The 20,248-nt window shown below is 45.9% G+C and overlaps 2 protein-coding genes across 4 annotated transcripts in view; one reads left to right on the top strand and one right to left on the bottom strand.

Moving 5' to 3' along the window:
• Nucleotides 1-19,021, bottom strand: part of EWSR1 (EWS RNA binding protein 1) — a 43,294-nt gene extending 24,273 nt beyond the window's left edge. For all 3 annotated transcript variants that reach the window (XM_068240045.1, XM_068240065.1, XM_068240055.1), the window contains exons 1-7: nt 18,915-19,021; nt 8,851-8,923; nt 7,949-8,000; nt 7,277-7,406; nt 4,846-5,032; nt 4,497-4,664; nt 1,915-2,219 (exon numbers count right to left, since the gene is read on the bottom strand). In XM_068240045.1, coding sequence (XP_068096146.1) covers nt 1,915-2,219; nt 4,497-4,664; nt 4,846-5,032; nt 7,277-7,406; nt 7,949-8,000; nt 8,851-8,923; nt 18,915-18,927 — 928 coding nt within the window. In that variant the 5' untranslated portion in view covers nt 18,928-19,021. The remainder of the gene's footprint in view (nt 1-1,914; nt 2,220-4,496; nt 4,665-4,845; nt 5,033-7,276; nt 7,407-7,948; nt 8,001-8,850; nt 8,924-18,914) is intronic.
• RHBDD3 (rhomboid domain containing 3) overlaps nt 18,660-20,248 on the top strand; it is a 74,989-nt gene continuing 73,400 nt past the window's right edge. The window contains exon 1 of the mRNA XM_068240166.1: nt 18,660-19,153. The gene's annotated coding sequence lies outside the window, so the exon portion shown is untranslated. The remainder of the gene's footprint in view (nt 19,154-20,248) is intronic.

Below are 20,248 nucleotides of genomic sequence, written 5' to 3'. Positions count from 1 at the left end.
CCTGGAAGCAGAATGGGTATGAGCCGGCAGCCATATTGGATTTTTCCTGAAACAATAATTGATAAAAAAAAAAAGAAAAAAAAAAAAAGGGGGGGGGCACACCAGAGCGGCAAAATTATCAGGTAGAGCATCTGCCGTTTTTTTTGTGTGTGTGAGAAACTCATCTCTGGCTCCCTTCACGCATACAACAACTCCAACATTTTTGGAAATTAGAAATGCATTCAGAGAATAGTGAAAGGTTTGAAAGCAAACCTGAAGCGAGACTCCTAAGTTAACTGCCTTTGTAAGAGTCGTAAGGACAGCGCCCTTGAAAGGCTTGAATAAAGGACTGTATTCTAGAACTCAAAAGCTCAGGTATCGGCACTCGTCAAAGTAGGCAGAGGATTGTATCAAATACCCCTCATTCCATATTATAAAAACATTAACAGCTATACTCCTGTATGATCATCATAATCGAAACACTGGCTACTTAATTCCCAGCAAAACAAATGCCTTTATATGCAAGTCGACTTCCTGGTTTGGGACAAGGTTAAAGGACATGCGGCCGTTTGCAAAATGCCTGGGCTGTTCCTGTGCTGCCACTGCTCAGAACCTCTTCAGTCTTCCACATCCTAGAGAATCACAACACTGCCGCTCCTGACTGTTTTACCACTACATGACATGGGAGAGCTGTACTTCTATAAACATATTTGCATTGGTGCACAAATTGGATGTTTATATACATCCACATTGCAGGAAGAGGTTAATTAGGTGTGGTGGTGTAAACAGTTTGATCAGTGTGAACTTTTAACCACCATCGTGTGTTTGTACATCCTTTAAGTCTTACTCACCTGGGGCTTCTACCAGCCCCCTGCAGCTGACCCGTGCCCACGCAGTCTCGCTCGGATCCGCCTGTCCCAGCCAGCAGCTACTTCTGTTTTAGACAGGCCTGGGAATCCAAGTGATTCTTCGCGTTCCTGGCCGCAATAGAAGTATAGAGGGAGCTATTGTGGCCAGGAACGCGAAGAATCACAGGTTCCTAGGCCTGTCGCTGAAAACAGAAGTAGCTGCCGGTGGGGACAGGAGGATCCGAGTGAGACTGCAGGGGGCTGGTAGAAGCCCCAGGTAAGTAAAAAATTTTTAGTCTTAAGTGTCCCTTTAACCACTTGAGGACCACAGTACTAAACCCCCATAAAGACCAGGCCATTTTTTGTTATTTGGGCCACAGCAGCTTTAAAGCCAAGCTGCAGGGCCACACAACAAAGCACACAAGTGATTCCCCCCTTTTCCCCACCAATCGAGCTCTCTGTTGGTGGGGTCTGATCTCCCACCAGATTTTTTTTTAATAGTTGTATCTATTTTTAAATAATTTTTTTGTCCCCCCTCTCTCCCTCCACCCCGCCAGCCAATCAGCGCAATCGGCTATCACTTTGGAGAGACTGGAGGGGACAGCCGAGTGACACTGCTATCCCCTGTACAGAAGGTCTTATGAGTCTGTGTATCCCTGGGACGGCAGACTGCACATTTTTATGCCATCTGGCATTCCATCTTCTAGATTTTTATACGGTTGTGTGTCTGAGGAAGCGGCTTCTGGCCGTGAAACAAGTGCCAGGCAACCTGGTTCTGTCATACGAAGCTCTGTATGGTGTCTACATTTCACTACTGCAATCAAGAAGATTTTAGATATTATTGAAGAATAAAGACTGTTCGCTGTTCCTATAAAAAAAAAAAAAAAAAAAACACAACCTATATAGTCTTGTGACTGTTTCTGTACAGTTATATACGTTACTGGGGTGGAACCATACTGAAGTGTTTTAGCTGTGATCATTTGTGACAGTATATTTGACTGCCTTAAACCTAAGGTTTAGATTGGTATGTATATTTTACATTCAATGTGTTCTTCCTTAAATACAACGGGAAATCCCCTTTACTCACTTTGCTGGCTGCCATAACCACTACTCTGCTGGCCATACTGGTTGGGTGGCTGGCTGCTATAAGAGGATGATGGTGGTGGGTAGCTTGTTGGAGGTGGCTGCTGTTGCTGCGGTGGTTGCTGCTGCTGTTGCTGCTGCTGGTAACTGCTTTGTTGGCCATAACCACCTTGCTGCCCATAACTACTTGGTTGCCCATAGCTACTTTGAGAGTAGGAACTCTGTTGACCATAGCTGCTCTGCTGAGTGTAAGAGCTTGGCTGGGAATAGGAGCTCTGATCGTAGCTGGTTGGTTGGGATGTAGAGTAGCTGAAAGAAAAAGCAAAGCACACTGTTAGAATACTTAACCTTCCTGGCGGTAACCCCGAACTACGTAAGCCGCGCAGGAGGTTTTCTCCGGCCCTGCTGGGCCGATTTTCTTAATTTTTTTTTTGCTGGACGCAGCTAGCACTTTGCTAGCTGCGCCAGCACACTGATCGCCGCTGCCCCGCGCCCGATCGCTGCTATACCTTGCGGCGCACCCCCCCCCCCCCCCCGTGCGCTGCCTGGCCAATCAGTTCCAGGCAGCACCGAGGGGTGGATCGGGACTCCCAATGACGTCACTGACGTCATCCCGCCCCGTCGCCATGGCGCCGCCTCCTGGTGGAATTTTTCATACCGCCAGGAGGGTTAAAGGAATACTGTAAGGGGGGGCAGGTGGTCGGGGGGAAAGTGAGTTGAACTTACCCGGGGCTTCTAACGCCCCCCCCCCCCCCCAGACATCCTGTGCCCACGTTGCCACCCACCGATGCTCCGGCCCGCCTCCGGTTCACTCCTGGAATTTCAGACCTTAAAGTCTGAAAACCACGGCGCCTGCATTGCCATGTCCTCAATCCCGCTGATGTCACCAGGAGCCTACTGCGCAGACACATACCATACTGGGCCTGCGCAGTATATGCTCCTGGTCAGTGGGATTGAGGACATGGCAACACAGGCGCAGGGGTTTTCAGACTTCTGAAATTCCAGAAGTGAACCGGAGCATCAGCGAGTGGCTGTGTGGGCACAGAATGTCTGCGGGGGACCATTAGAAGCCCCGGGTAAGTTCAACTCATTTTCCCACGACCCCCCTACAGTGTCCCTTTAAAGGTTTGCAGGATTTTTTTAAAATTATTTTTGACATGGTAGAGGGGCCTTTAAATATTTTAATGAAAAACTTAAAAAAAATCACAAAAAAAAAAAAAAAAAAAGTGTTTCTATGCTGCTGTGACAGTTTGTAGTAAAAAGCTGACAGAGTGCACCCCAAAATCTTTCGCTGCACACCCAACCACCCACTTTCAAGCAAGATCTTTCAGCCCGGAGCGATAGTCTGTCTGGAGTAGATCAAAACCATTGATTGCTCCAGATGGAAAGAAAAAAAAAATTACACTTGGGCAGCCTTGCTGCGCCACTGATCTCCGAATCTGCCAGGATAAAAAAAAACAAAAAAAACAAACAAACATGACAGTGTACGAGCACCTTATCTCCATACACTGACAACTTCAGTTTGGTAATTGGAGATAGTTGCACAAATATGCAGAGGTTTCTTTCTCCCATTGATCTGAATAAAAGTACAGCTGTATATTTGCAGGAAACCATTTCAAGCTAGAAGTTGATCCCATTTTTTAATAAATAAAAGCATGCTTTAGAAAAATTGGAAATGGGTGTATTAGTAAAACTGAGCCAGCCTTTCAAATAATCCAGGACAGCTGGAACAAAGGTCAAGATCATTTCAAAACAATAAGCTATTTACACACACTGAAGTAAAATCAACTAAGGCACCTGCTAAGGGCAGTTAGGGCTGATAATCTAGCATGTGTATACAGTGCCCCAACCCATCCTCCAGAACATAAAAACAGCAGAGCATCCCTGACCATATTTGTTGGGACCTGCTGAGTGGAGGTTAAAGAGCAACTGAAGTCAGAGTGATATGGAGGCTGCCATATTTATTTCCTTTTAAACAATACCAGTTGCCTGGCAACCCTACTGATCTTTTTGGCTTTAGCAGTGTCTGAATAACGCCTGAAACAAGCATGCAGCGAATCTTGACAGATCAGACAATGTCAGAAACACCCGATCTGCTGCATGCTTGTTTAGGGTCTATTACTAAGAGTATTGGAGGAAGAGGATCAGCAGAGCTGCCATGCAACTAGTATTGCTTAAAAGGAAACTAATATCGCAGCCTCCATATTCCTCTCTTCAGTTGTCCTTTAACCTCCATTCAGCTGGTCCGAACAAATATGGTCAGGGATGCTCGGCTGTTTTATGTTCTGGAGGATGGGTTGGGGCACTGTATACACACGCTAGATTATCAGCCCTAACTGCCCTTAGTAGGATTGCAATAGAGCATACCATTGGGTAAGATCAGAATTACCCAACTGCAGAGGAGCTGCTCCTCTGACTTCCCATCTTTGCCAGGAAGAGACCATAGATGCTGCAGATTCAAGCTCCTGGCAGTGTCACGTGACTCCAATTGCCATAATGTAAAGGAGAAGCCCCCGATAGGTAAGCAATACCGATCATCCTCCCAAAGAAGAAAAACTACATTTCACAAAGTACTATGCAACATACCTTGTTGGAGGGTATGAGGGTGGAGCAGTAGCTTGCTGCGCTGGATAGCTGGCCGGGGCCTGTGGATAGCTATAGCTGCTTTGTGTGTAGCCTACACTGGGTTGAGCATATGTAGCTGTACTTGGTGGAGGTTGACTGGTATCTGCAGGCTTGCTTCCATCTTGAGGCCTTATAAAAAGGAAGGGGGAAATATATACGTTAGCAATGTTTAAAGATAGGACTGGTATTTCAAGAATACAATACACAGCAGAAGGAAGAAACATGTAGCTGTTAAACTGGCAATGCCTACACAAAGTACAGTACCAAGTATGCTGGAATTTGTATTGCTTTTTTTTTTGCCAGTCATTACCTTGCAGGAGCAGTGGTTGCAGGTTGCTGTCCGTACGAAGGGTAAGCAGGTTGGGCTGCATAAGCAGTAGGTGCAGCATAAGAAGCTTGGGTTGTGGCTGTGGTTGCAGCACTGGTGTCATAGCCTGTTGCACCATAGGCCTGTACAGGCTGAGTGTATGCCTGAGGTGCTGCTGGAGCAGTATAAGCTAAACAGAAAGAGGAAAAGTACTAACATTAGTCATAATCATTTTAACATTGCGGGATCTTAGTGGTTCTGTGTGAAAGACGCCTTGATGTGACCAATTGTTGAGCCTAACAGAGGTCACTAAAGGTAGGCCCGGTTCACATTAGCGGTTGTTTGCCAAACGGACCGGATGACCTGACCGGATCCGGACCGGATCGGAACCGTACGGTTCTGATCCGGATCCGATCCGGTCAGGTTGCATCAGGTGGTAATCAGGATGCGATCTGGATCCGTTTGGCAAAGTTAACGTAAAAAAAAAAAAAAAAAAATGTTGGGGTCTGGGAGGTCAGCAGAAGGGGGACCTGTGGAATCAGGCCCTCTGCTGTTTAGCACTCACCTCCACCTCCGACATGCTGCCAACATCCTGCCAACATCTCCAGCTCGTGCTGCTCCACTCCAAAATGCTTGCCCATGTGTCCCCAGCCAATATCGCCGCAAAAATCCGCATAGGAAGTGGGGTAGAACATCCGGATTTCTCAGCCAGTGTGTTGTGCGGCCTCCGGTTCCCATTTGTTTGTATTGGCCGGATGGTGCAGTCCGGCTCCGCCCCGGATACGGCTGCCGGAGGGGCCGGATGAAAAAATAGCGCATGTTGGAACGGAGGCCGGAGTCCGGATCCGGCCCGGATCCGGTTCTGCAGAACGGACCCATGTGAACGGACGCATAGGCTTTAATTGCTATGCCGTGCGTCCGTTCCGTCCGTTCTGCAGGCGGTGCGGCTCCGGCACGGCGATTCCGGAGGGCCACCGCAAGTGTGAACCGGGCCGTAAGGTTTTATTGCATACAGTTTTAACATCCTCCCAGCAGCATTCGTAACAGGGAGCCAACTTCTGGTCACCCTGTAGCCAGAAGCATTTTAACCACAGAACGGACCATAGCTTTACAATACATGGACAATTTCTTATAGTCAGGTGGGTGGGGACAAAAAAAAAAAAAAAAAAAAAAAAAGAAGTAGGCACATCATTTCAATAGGACATTCTGGAGTCAGGTAGGTTGGCAGGGGCATAGCTTTATAGCTAAAATGCTAATAGCTATTCCAATGCCAACCCGGTGGTGTAAGTCATGTGCATGGCCAGGGGTAGTCACTACTATCAGAGTTGTGGAGTCAAAGAAATTTTGGGTACCTAGAGTCAGAGGATTCATAAAGTGAGGAGTCGGATGATTTTTGTACCAAATACACAGCCCTGGCAAGTATTCGACTAAGGAGCTGGAGTTTAAGAGTGATTCATTTTGGATACCTGGAGTTGGAGGCTTCATAAACTGAGGAGTCGGACTTTTGATTCAGATGATTTTTGTACTAACTCCACAGTGGCTTTTGCTACATGAGAACTAGACAGGACCAGAAAGCTGCATACAATACAGCTTTACATTCTGCAGTCACAGCACAGGTCTGACGCTTGTGCTGTGACTGTAGAACCACGCATGTTGCTGGGGCAATGGGGGGGGGGGGGGGGGGGGGGGAAGAATATCATGGAAAGGTGGGCACATCGCCTGCTGTCCATACATGCCTGCTCCCTCCATCTGTGAAAGGCAAGGCAGTCGTATATCCTTTAAAGTGAACCAGAGCCGAAGCGCAGGTTCAAACGAAGATCTTACCCTGCAGATAGGGAAGCCTAAGGATCCTGTTGAGGGTTCCCTCTTGTCCAGTCTCCCTTCCGCATTAATGGCCACTCTGTAGCCCCACTAGCCCGCCCATGCGAAGTAGCCCAGAGTCTGCAGCTTACTGCGTGGGCGAGCTCAGTCGGCTATTGCAGCCATATACACGGAAGAGGAGCTGAGCAGCTCCGATCTGATTAGCGACAATGCATTGGCCGCTAATCTTCTGGGGGACCGCTCTCAGCTGCAGGGTCGGCAGAATAAAGAGGGAAGCCTCAATAAGATCCTGAGGCTTCCCTCTCTTTTGGCAAGTCTCTGGTTTTGTGTAGTACACTTTAACAAACTTACACCTTTGGTAGTGTATGGACAAGTGTATACTGGCTTCAGACATCAGTTCACTGTCAATTTAGGGACAGCGAAATCAGTTCACATCCCAGCTATAAGAGTGTAAAAAAATTGATTCTTCACGCAGCAGCAGTTAATTTAAACATGACAGCAACTTATTACTATATTCTATGGAAAGGGCCAAATATGTGACAACAGAAAAGACAGATGTGTACCATTATACATACTTGAAGTCTGTTTTGTGAAGAGTGGTATAAATTCTTACCAGCAGGAGGCTGTCCATAAGCAGTAGCATAAGCAGACTGGCCATAAGTGGCGGCGGCAGTGGTTTGTGCCTGTGTGTAACTAGCATCAGTAGGCTGCGCATAGGTCCCGTAAGTTTGTCCATAGGCTGCCTGAAGTAAACATAACATGACTGAAAACAAGTAAAAAAGGCTACATGCCAATCACTTCTGAAAATCTAAACCAAACAATGCCCCCACCCCCCCCCCCCCCCCTACTGCACCAATGAGTCTGACCACATGGAGAATGTGCCAGCAGTAGAGACTCATTCAGATCCTAACACCTTGAAGCTCCCAGGGGCTCACTTAAAAGAAAAGGAATCCAGGCATTTGTTAGGCTGACATGCAACACCCACACATGACTGAACTAGACAACATTTAAGAACCATTTTCAAAATTATGATCATTTCCAGCTGTCAGGATAGCCTTATCACTTTCTAAGCTACCATCCCGTAATTGAGCCAGTTTCATTTTCTATAAAGCCAAAACCAAGCTTAAAGTATGAATTAAAGTATAACAATGTAGCATTCTGATGCCAGCTTTGTCAGAATGGCTCTATAGACAGTTAACCCCTTTTTTGTATTATTGGCAATACAGTTACACTGCCACCGTATCAACATATAGCATTTCTATTTTTAGGTGAGGATATGCAATACCTGAGCAGTCTGTGTGTATGCTTGAGTTGGCTGGGCAGAATATGCAGCATAGCTAGAAGGAAGAAGAAAAAAAAAAAATAATGAGGGTCAATATGATTGCATGGAGATTGGCCAACTAGGATAAGGCCCGGTTCACAATACAAGGAAGAAAACAGCAGTTTCTAAAAACACAGGGAACAATTGGACAGTGAACGTATCCCTATGTTGATAGGATATGTTCACACTGAATTTGGAAAGCAAATGCAACGCGCCCAGACTGCTGCATTTTTCAACTACCATATAGTGAGCACCAGAAATGTCTGTTCCCACTAGGCATCTCGCTGCATGCAGAATGCTCACCTGTCCCATGGAAATGTGGTTCTGCTGCAGGGTATCAGAGACCAGAAAAAGCATGGGACACCTCATTGGTATGCAAAAGGGCAATGGGAATCCTGCTGCAACAGGAAAAAGTCTCATTGGTTCATGGTGTACCGATAAGAATCCTCCCTGTTGCTAGGTTTTGTTTTTTTATTCAACACGCACAGAAAAGGGAGCCCCATGCCACTTGTGACGTCCCATCTGTTTTGGGACAAGCGGGGTTGGCAGATGGCATGGGCAAAAGCCAACACAGATGGGAACAGCAAGTAACGTGAACAAGGATGCGCTTACAGCACTGTTTCAGGCGATGGTAAACCTGCCTTAAGTTAAAAACTTGCTCTTCTAAAGGTTTGCAAATTTAAATAGGAAAGATGTGCAAGGTTTGTTCATAATAGTGTACATTTGATTACCTGCTGCCCAATAAAACTGACATAAATTAGCTGTTGATTTTAACTGAATATTTACCATCTTATAAATTTGCATATAGAGGAATTTTAGCTCAACTCTACACAAAGGGAAGGTAGGATAAAACAAACGGAATATACCTCTGTTGAGCAGCAGCGGCGGCGGCAGCAGCAGCGGCGGCGGCAGCTCCAGCCTGGCTATAGGTGCTGTAATCTGTGCAGGGAAAAAAATAAAATTTAAATATTTGCAAATGTCCCTACAACTTGCCAAGCTTAAAATAGACCTGAACTCTTGGACTGGACAGAAGGAAAACAGAATTGCACCCTGTATGTACTTAAGAGTTTAGCCTGTCTAATTCCCCGCACCCCCCCGCCCACCTTTCCCATCTGTAACTAAGCACAAGAAAAATGTGTTTCAGTAAACCTTAGATGTCCACATAAAAAGATTTTATACTCGCTCGAGAGAGGGGCTGCACATGCACAGAAGAATCAACTGGCACATCTGAGAAAGATTATCAGGCCCATACCATGTGAACTGAGGCACTCGTAAGGACCGCATCCGTGCTCATGGGGCTGGAGGAAGCTCCGGGTGAGCATAAATTGGTACACTTTAAAATATAAGAAACAGCATAATAATATTTAGAGCGGAGATGAAGTTCTAAGTTCAGGTGCGCTTTAAAGGACAACTCTTGAGAGGTATATGGAGGCTGCCATATTTATTTTCTTTTAACCACTTGAGGACCCACGCTTTACCCCCACCTTAAGGACCAGCGCTGTATTCTTTGATCTGTGCTGGGTGGGCTCTGCAGCCCCCAGCACAGATCAGGTAGCAGGCAGAGCGACCAGATCGCCCCCCTTTTTTCCCCCCTATGGGGATGATGTGCAGGGGGGGGGGTCTGATCGCTCCTGCCTGAGGTTTGCGGGGGGGCACCTCAAATCCCCCCTCGGCGGCGACATTCCCCCCCTCCCTTCCCCGGAGATCAGAGGGTGCACAGGAACGGATCTGTCCTGATCAGAGGCTGCACAGGAACGGATCTGTCCTGTGCAGCCTCTAACAGGCTCCTGCCCGTCATGTGACAGCGACCCCCGGCCGCTGATTGGCCAGGGATCGCTGATCTGGTACAACGCTGCTACGGTTAGCGTTGTACAAATGTAAACAAAGCTGATTATTTCCGCTTGTGTTTGCATTTAGCCTGCGAGCCGCGATCGGCGGCCCGCAGGCTATTCACGGAGCCCCCCGACGTGAATTGACAGGAAGCAGCCGCTCGCGCGAGCGGCTGCTTCCTGATTAATTAGCCTGCAGCCGGCGACGCAGAACTGCGTCGCTGGTCCTGCAGCTGCCACTTTGCCGACGCGCGGTATGAGTGCGCGGTCGGCAAGTGGTTAAGCCAGTTTCTCAAACCGGTCCTCGTGACTCCCCAACGGTGCATGTTTTGCAGGCAACCTCATCTATGCACAGGTGGGGTAATTAGTGTCTCAGCTAGGTGGATTCCCTGTAGCTGAGACAGTAATTACCCCACCTGTGCATAGGTGAGGCTGCCTGCAAAACATGCACCGTTGGGGAGCCACGAGGACAGGTTTGAGAAACACTGTTTTAAAGGTGAACTGAAGAGAGAGGTATATGGAGGCTGTCATGTTTATTTCCTTTTAGACAATACCAGTTGCCTGGCAGCCCTGCTGATCCTCTGCCTCTAATACTATTAGCCATAGCCCCTGAACAAGCATGCAGCAGATCAGGTGTTTCAGTGGTTCAGACTTATAAGTCTGATCTGACTAGACTAGCTGCATGCTTGTTTCTGGTTTTAATCAGATACTACTGCAGAGAAATAGACCAGCAGGGCTGCCAGGCAACTGGTATTGATTAAAAGGAAATACACATGACAGCCTCCATATACCTCTCTCTTCAGTTCCCCTTTAAGCAATACCAGTTACCTGCCGATCCAGCTGATACTCTACCTCTATGCTAGGTACACACCATACAATTTTCTGTTAGATTCTTCTGTTAGATTTACCTACAACATGGAAAAAAAGCTGGCAGGTAAATCTAAGAAAATCTAACAGAAAATTGTATGGTGTGTACCAAGCATAACAACACTTAGCCATTGACCCTGAACAAGCATGCAGCAGATCTGGTGTTTGACATTTTGTCAAATCTAACAAGATTAGCCACCTGCTTGTTTTTGGTGTGTGATTCAGACACTACTGCAGCCAAATAGACCAGCTGGGCTGCCAGGCAACTGGTATTGCTTAAAAGGAAATAAAATATGGCAACCTCCATATACCTAACACTACAGTTGTCCTTTACTGTCAGACATGCTCACTAATGTGATCTACCAGCCTGTTTGCCAGGCATTTTTCGGCCTGAAGCATAACTAACAGACAGACGCAAACAAAGGAGGTATGTGCACGGTTTCTTTGATTAAAGGGAACCTAAAGTGAGTGGTATAGAGAGGCTGCTATATTTATTTTCTTTTAAGCAATACCAGTTCCCTGGCTATCCTGCTGATCCTCTGCCTTGAATACTTTTAACCATAGACCCTGAACAAGCATGCAGCATATCATGTGTTTCTGACATTGTCAAATCTAATGATTAGCTGCATGCTTGTCTCTGGTGTGAAAAAAAGTCAACCATACCAGCAAGACTGCCTAGCAAGTGGTATTGTTTAAAAGGTCCTGCCCTACTGAAGGATTTTTGGAGCCGATTGCAGAGGATACAGGCAGAGGATAAAAAGTTAGCAATCAACCTGGAGGAAGCCCCATATATAAAATGTTCCTTTTGCCCCATCTCCCGTACGCTTGAGCTGCTGCATGCATAAAAAAAACAAAACACCTCGTTGGTACAGTATTGCACTCCTTTTAGGCTACATAAAATGTTCCCTCCATTGTGCTTTTGAGGCTGTCAGACGGTTCTATGTTGCACATATTTTGGGATTGTCCAGTGGCAGTTGGTTTGTGGATACAAGTGGGCGCTCTCAAAGGGAACCTTATATGAGAGGGATATGGATGTTTCCTCTTAAACAATACCAGTTGCCTGGCAGTCCTGCTGATCTTTGGCTGCAGTAGTAAGTGGATCACACGCCTGAAACAAGCATGCAGCTAATCCAGTCCGACTTCAGTCAGAGCACCTGATCTGCATGCTTGTTTAGGGGCTGTGGCTAAAAGTATTAGAGACACAGCATCAGCAGGAGAGTCAGGCAACTGGTATTATTTTATAAGGAAAAATTCATATCCTCAGTTTAGGTTCCCTTTAAGCAGTCTTTGTGGAAACAAGATAAAGCTGGATCCTAGACAAGCTTTATTGTTGGCCCCTAACCCTCTTATACTCTCCTCCAAATTTTCAGTATATTATGTATTATGTTCTGTTCTTTGGGTAATCGCATGTTTCTGGAAACAACCAACACTTAATTTCGATAAGGTTCTCAAAAGTGTGGACAGCGTTATATTTCTCATTATGTCTGATAGTATGGAGAAATTTCATTTACATTGGGATGACTGGTATTCCAAAAGAAAGGTTACACAATCTTCATAGTTCGAGGCGGGGAAGCAGCAAGGGGCATGGCCAGAGAGCTGCCCAATAGCAGCTTTGAAAACCCTGTAAGAACGACCCTGGTGGGCTTTTTGAACAGAGAATCCTCAGCGATAGCACGGTGGGGGGCAGAGAGAGGCAGTGTTGGTACAGAGGCATGTTAAGAGGCAGAGAACATGCCTGTGTCCCATCTGCCCACCTTGGGTTCTCTTTAAAAAAAAAGATACATGAGCAAAGTCATTTGTACAAATGGAGGAAACAGGGCAGCAGTCCTCATACCCACCGTACTCCTACATCCACTTGTAAATGCCCAGGTTTCACAATATTGTGCAAGACCTGGCTCGGCTGTGCATGTCCTTGATCATTACGTAGTGCACATACTCAAAGCAATCCCGGCCAGTGCTTACTCAGTGCGCAACTTACAGGTGCATTTACGAGCAAACAGAGGAGAATGGTAAGAGTGGTGGGCATGAGAACCAGGGCTGTGGAGTCTAGGTGGAAACAATTTTGGGTACCTGAAGTTTGTTTCATAAAGTGAGGAGTTGGATGATTTTTGTACCAAATCCACAGCCCTGGTAAGTATTATACTAAGGCAGTGGTTATCAAACTTTTTGGGTAAAGGCACCCTTGGTGGCTTTGACATTTTTTCAAGGCACCCCTCATCAATAACAAGACCCGAAATGCCGTTATGACCCTCATCAGGCGACGCCCCACTCCAAGTAGCTAGTGATACTTATTAGGCACCGCAATTCCTGTTCATGTTCAACTTCAACCATGGTTGCGGGGACTAAAGGTCAACTAGCAGGTAATGCAGCCACATTGTATATCAATGTGTGGTCGCATTACCTGATGGTATTGCATAAAGGATGGGGATGCATGCCGAGGCACCCCTGAAAGGTAGTCGAGGTGCACCAGGGTGCCGCGGCACCCAGTTTGAGAACCCCTGGACTAAGGAGTCAGCCATTTTGAGTACCTGGAGTCTGAGGTTTCATAAACTGAGGAGTCGGATTATTTTTGTACCGACTCCACAGGCCTGATGAGAACTGCTACCCATTAATGACTGCGCCCTCCTTTTGTACAAATGACTTCACCTCGGGTATCCATGAAAGCAATGATAAAGTGAGACTCCTCGGTTAACTGCTTCTCTAGGAGTCAAAAGAAAAGCACCCTTGAGAGGTTTCAATATAGGACTGAATTCTACTACTTTTAAAACTACAGGTAGCAGCACTTGACACAAAGTAAGCAGAGAGCTGTAAAGCCCCATCTATACCATACAATTTTTCAGGGCTGTGGAGTTGGAGTAATTTTGGGCGCCTGGAGTCGGAGTCAGGAAAAAAATGCACAGACTCCCAACTCCTAATGAATTTAAACTGTAATTAAAATAGAAAATATGATAAAATGTTCTATTTCTCAGATAGTCAGAAATAATTTATACATACAGTAATAGCTGTGCTTAGTTCACAAAAATGAAATAACCCAAAAGGAGTTACCTGTGCTGCTTCAATAAAGCAGTCCCCGTATTTTTAAAGTCAGATATACACATCTGATTGTGACTGTGTGTGTATGTGTGTATGTGTGTATGTGTGCCTATGTGAATCTCCCTATTCCCCTGCAGAGTAACTGCACATCACTCTTACATGTACCCACAGTTACATTGCCTAGGGCCTGATAGATGTTCTTTGTTCCGGTCTGTACCTTTTACAAATACTCTTACCAAGGACTAATTTGAGGGCTCGTTTCCACTAGAGCGAATCTGCATGCGTTTCCTGCATGCAGATTCGCTCAACCAATACAAGTGGATGGCGCCGTTTCCACTTGTCAGGAATTCTGTGCGGCTCGCTCTGCAGAAAAAAATCTGCACAGCAGAGCCGTCAGAATTCGCACGCCGCACACGAATCATCGGTCATGTAACTAAATAGGAAAACCGCAAGCACTTGAGTCTTGCGGTTTTCCCCGCGTTTCCGCGTGCGATTTCGTTTAAAAACCCATGTCAATGCTTGCCGGCATTGACATGGTTAAAATCGCGTTACAATCGAACGATTCCACATGAAAATCCGCATGAAAATGTCAACGAATCCGCAACCGTATGCGGATTCGTTGACGCGTTTTCTGCGAGCAAATCGCGCTGCACAAGTGGAAACGTACCCTTAGTCTGATTAAAGGGAATAAATATGGCAGTCTCCATATCCTTCTCAATTTAGTTGTCTTTTAAAATTCCTAAGGGCCCTTTCACACCAGAGCCCTTTTTCAGCGGTTTAATGCAAAGTCTATACTTTGCGTTAACCAAGGTAAAAGGAAAGTCTATAGACTCCTTTTACCTTTCACACCCGACGCTGTGTTTTGATGCGTTGCGGTACGATGCACCCGGGCGAATTTTATCGTCGGAATCGGCGTTTCCCCGGCGGGTTAAATTATACTACAGCTGCTACTCAGCGTCGCACCGCAGATTCCCGACGGCCAGTAAAACACGTGCAGGAGAACGGCTCCTGCACGCGTTTTTAGGTGTGAAACAGGCCTAAAGCTGGCCATACACTAGGCCGATTACCCGCCGATCGACAGCAGATTCGATCACGCTCGTTCCGAAATAGATCGGTTCCGTGCGGTAAATTACCGCCGATCGCCTGCGGGTAGGGAGCGCATCGCTAGCGGCATACGATCGACGCAGGTATACATTACCTGAAAACAAACAATAAAGATTAAATGTGTTGAGAAGTGTAGCCTTATGTGCAGGTACCAGCACTGGTAACTAGAAACTATGAAAATGAACAGAGAACCAAACCAGTATATGCTGCTCAAAAAAACTGCACTTTATTAAAGATAATTTAAAAAGGCACACACATATACAATCGAGGAATTGTCAGGGAGTAGCCTGACATTTTGAGCAGCATATACTGGTTTTGTTCTCTGTTCGTTTTCATACATTACCTGAAGCTGGCTCACGGCATCTTCTCCGCATCACCTCCCGGCTGGCATCCTCTCCGCATCACGGCATCCGTGTATAACTTCCTGTGTCACTGCAGTGACAGCGGAAGTACAAATAGAGGGCGCTCTATTTGAACTTCCGCTGTCACTGGAGTTACAGAAAGTTATACGTGGATGTCGTGATGCGGAGAAGATGCTCTGGAGTAGGCTTCAGGTAATGTATGCAGGGGAGGGGGCGGGGGGGAAGAGAAGAGGCAACAGCTCAGCAGATGGTCACTCTGCTTCAGGCTGATCAATCTGTTTGCAGTAAAGGCAGCCATACGATCCCTCTCTGATCAGATTCGATCAGAGAGGGATCTGTTGGTTGAATCTGATGGCAAATCGACCAGTGTATGGCTACCTTAAGCGTTAGCAGTTAAGAGACGAATTTCATGTTACATACTTTCATTCAACAAGATTGTAATATGCAAATTAGAGTAGTCAGTGGAATCCTGAACTGAGGAGTCAGGATTTTTGTACCGACTCCACAGCCCTGTAATTTTTTGTCCAATTCGATTCAATCCGACATGTCCGATCGGGATTCGATTCAATTCACCATTGCAAAACAATGGCAACTTGAATCGAATCCCGATCGGACATGTCTGATTGAACCGAATCGGTCAAAATAATTGTATGGTGTAGATGGGGGCTTAATACTATTAAACCCACCCAGTGTCTCCAATATTGTAAAGCACTTCTAACCACCACAGATGTCCTGTGTGATCATCATATTCAACACAATGGCTGCTCGAGTCCTAACAAAGCAAATGTCTGAACGCAAGCCGACTTCGTGGTTTGGGAGCAAGTTACAAAACATGCAGCCAACATACGTTCACAACTCCCCGCTATTGTCCACCCTCGGGGATCGAGCAGGGAATAGATCCGGCGGGTCATCGGACCTGTCAGAAATTATCAGCTCCCAGCATCAGCGGCACAGAAACGTACCGTGTATCCCCAGCATTAAACAAGGTGTGTATTGAGATCTGCAAATATTGACTATGAATGCATTTTGCAGGAACGGATCTTTTGCAGATACTGATCTTTTGAATGTGTACAGCAACTGTGTGCAGGATCTTGCAAAGATTTTTATCTGATGAGTTAAGCTTAATAGAATAGACTGTGTAGAGTATGGCTCTCATACTACATGGAATGGGGTAAAATTGGTCTGTGACCTTGCCTTTTTCAAAGACTTATCTCAAGTGTGTATGTAGCATAAGGCTCTGTTCCCAATTGAGCGGAGAATGGACATTTGTTGTCCGTTCTTCGCTCATCGCTAAATGGACAGTGAACAGCTCTATTTTATAAATAGGAGCCGTTCACACTGCAACGGATCTGCAGAATCAGTTGCAGTAAGCAGACCGCACTTCTGTGCAGTCCGCGATAATCCCAGGCAGATGGATGCATTCCCCCATATAGCCTATGAGGGTAACACATATGCCCCAGGCTACAGCCAGACCATTGGAGTGGACATTACATGGTTCGCTCCCGCTGACCCAGAGGGAACAGAGCCTGAATGACACTCAAAGCTATTATTCGGCAACCGTAGTAATAAAAAAAATAAAAATAAATAAACTTAGGTCCAACATCTGACCTGCATGCTTGTTCAGGGTCTATTGGTAAAAGTATTAAGCCTGGTACAAACTTTCAAATGATTGGCCAATCACTGACCAATTTTACCACCTCCATGTAGTAGGAGTCAGATATTCAATACTATGGGCTTGTTCACACTGAGCGTTTATTTTTAAGCCCTCAAAGCACTTTGAAAAGAGATTTCCTCAGCACTTCTAAGAATAAATAAGATGGTGGAAAAAAAAAAAGCCGGACAAAAGCGTTTAACACTCTAAAAGCACAGGGAAAAGTGCTTTAAAAAAGAAGCGATCACAAAATCGCTCAGAGCTTGCGATTTACAATGTGAACACGACCTATGAGCAGATTGTGTCGGTAATCCCTCATATTACATGGAGGTGGTAAAATTGGTCAGCGATTGGCCAATAATTGAAAGTGTGTACCAGGCTTTAGAGGCAGAGGATAAGCAGGACAACAAGGCAATGTACGTTGTTTAAAAGTAAATAAATATGGCAGCCTCCATATGCCTCTCAGGCCAGTTGTCCTAAGGTAAGGGGCATACAGAGGCTGCCATATTTATTTTGTTTTTGAACAATGCCAAATACCCGGCTTGTGCGGATCTTTAAAAAAAAAACCAAATTCTAATATCGCCTGTATGCGCGTTCAAGCTGTATGGCTAAACGTATAAGAAGCAGAGTATTAGCAGGACAACCAAAAGTTGTGCATTGTTTAAAATGAAAAATTGTGCCTCCAAATCCCTCTCACTACAGGTGTCCTTTAAAAAAAACTACCCAAAAGGCAAACCATGCTGGAAGAATTTACTTCCCTATGGGGACTGCTCTCTAGTCCCCTCCCCATTATATGGAGGCCTACTTCTTAAATCAGAATTTAAACATTGAGGCTTACATATAGGTCAAGAATCAAAGGTTTATTTTTCTGACTAATGCTGTTCTTAAACATGCTGATAACATGGATTGTGCGTGTCACACCTAATGGATATACAAATTGTGAAAAGAGCAGGAATTCCAACAGAACTTGCAGGGGATACAAGCAGGGATGAATAAGACGTACAGGTGTACATTGATTTTGCATTCTCATTCGACTAATTATCAACTGCCCAAATGGCTGGCTCAGGTTGACAAAAGTATCAAATACATTCCTAACCTTGCACAAGTATATATTACACAAGAAATATCAGCAGAAATCTTGGCAAGTATGGCACTGGAATAACTAGCTAGGTACTACTCAATGCAGTAGAAAGCAATGCACAGTCAGCTGCATTGCTCTCCCCGCCTGCACTGCAACTGGGAAATACACATGTCCATTCAAGTTCAATACTTTATCGATCAACATGACCTAGTTTACGGCTAGGTACGCACCATACAATTCTACGGCCGATTTACCTGCCAGATCGATTTTTTCCAACATGTCAGATCTGAATTTCAATTGATTTTTCAATCAATTTCCATTCACATTTATGGAAACCAATCAGAAAACCTATCAAAATGCAGATCAGACGTGTGTGTGTGTGTGTGGGGGGGGGGGGATTATTAAAATACATTTTAATAATGTATTTGTAATGTTTGAAGACATTAATCTGGCCAGGAGATCAGCACGGAAGTTACTGTGCACAATACAATAGCCACCGATGCTTTCCCATTAATGCACATACAGCTCTGTAGAGCCTGAAATATATACACTCAATAAACAAGAGAGCCATGGCCACCTCAGGTGGAAAGGCTTCTAGGGCTGCTAAACCGTTAATTTCCCCCCCAAGAGGGAGGCGGAAGATCCCGGCCACAGCATGTTGCAAAGGCGCGTAACACACGCGGCCTCTGCTAATAGGCCTGCACAGCCCCGCCTGGCCAATAGCGCAGCGGCACGTATCCGAGCCAGCAGAAACCGCCAGCACCGGCAATCTCCGAACTGGGCGCCTCGTGCAGCAGGGCGGAACACCGTGACCTGGCGTGGCTAAGGCCTACTCAGAAGAAAGGCAGCCCGCGCACACGACGCTCTCCCGCTCGCTACAGAACATCACACAGAGCAGCACACAGCCCAGCGGCCGTGCCAGCATACATGGCGCTCCGAACGAGCAGTCTCGTCCTATAAGGAAATACACAACTCCGCAACAGACACGGAGCCCGCTACTCACCGGTGGAAGCCATTTTGCGTCTCCTCACTGATTCAACCTCCGTGTGGGGTGAGCGTGCTGCGCGTGCGCAGTACTGACCACCTGGGACTGAACCAATCTGAGTGAGGAATGGGGAATATCCGGAAACCGGCCGTTGGCGTGACTTTCAGAAGACCAGGCTGCAGTACAATACAATTGTTTACAGGTGTTTTGTAGCTGCTGCGCAAGCTATTGTGATGACCATATAAAGCTACCAGAAGGTATTTGTCACACGCAACGAACCCCCCCTATTTAGACAGAAATGGTGTGTCCCAATGGAGATTGTAGCAGCAGGGAGAGGTGGAGGGGAAAACATGGGCGCAGGGGAGTTATTCGCTCCATTTATTCTTTTTTTCCTGTAGTTTTCTAATTATAATCTATGAAAACAATATCTTTGAAGTTCGTCGTGCTGTTTTGTGTTATAGCACCTGTCTTGTAGTTAAAGAAAATATTCTTATTTTCCATGGCAAATTGTATTTGTTGTGCACATCATTCATGTATTACAGTATCAGTACCACTTAGCAATGCTAGCTTGCCTGGATCATAATGTTCCACACTCATAAGAGGTTGTAAGATTTTTTCACCCATAAATGTAATGAACCTACAGTTTACGTTTCCATCTCTGCTAAGTGTGCAGATTAAGTATATTTTAGATTTTAAAAAAATCTAATATGTATTTTGGTGTTCCAATATCATAATTGCATGATCTTAGGGTCCCTTCATACTATGGGACAATATCACCGCAACGGAATGCAGATCGTGCAATGATATTCCTATGAGGCATTTACATTGTGGTGGGATGTGGCATTCTCCGTCAGGATAACACACTGCATGCAGTTTACATGGTGATGTGGGCGTTTACAGTGGCAGTGAGGCATACTTTCATTATACTATATGCCTTATTGTTAGAGATGGCCCGAACTGTTCGCAGCCAACAGGCCATGAGGAATGACCGCATTCATCATATTAAGCATTACTGCGCAGACACTTTCCCGGTGGGCGCGCATCCTTGATCATGTGCCTGCAGCCAGGAGTACTCTGCGTGACGTTGTGCACGTGCACAGAGCGCTCCCGGCTGCAGAAGCTCAATCAAGGACGAGTGGCCACCGGGAAAGCGTTTGTACAGTAATGCGTAACATAAAGAATGCGGAAATGACCCCGAGGTCATTCTCCATGGCTTGTTCGCTGCAACCAGTTTGGCGAACAGTTAGCGACATAACTACTTATTGTGTGGTCACACCACACCATTAATGGTTAAGGTGTGTATACATGCACAATTACTGTATATTCTGGTGTATAAGACTACTTTTAACCCT

The sequence above is a fragment of the Hyperolius riggenbachi genome, chromosome 1 (genome assembly GCF_040937935.1).
Source record: "Hyperolius riggenbachi isolate aHypRig1 chromosome 1, aHypRig1.pri, whole genome shotgun sequence".
In the NCBI taxonomy this organism is placed as follows: domain Eukaryota; kingdom Metazoa; phylum Chordata; class Amphibia; order Anura; family Hyperoliidae; genus Hyperolius; species Hyperolius riggenbachi.
This window is presented reverse-complemented; position numbering and strand designations above follow the sequence as displayed.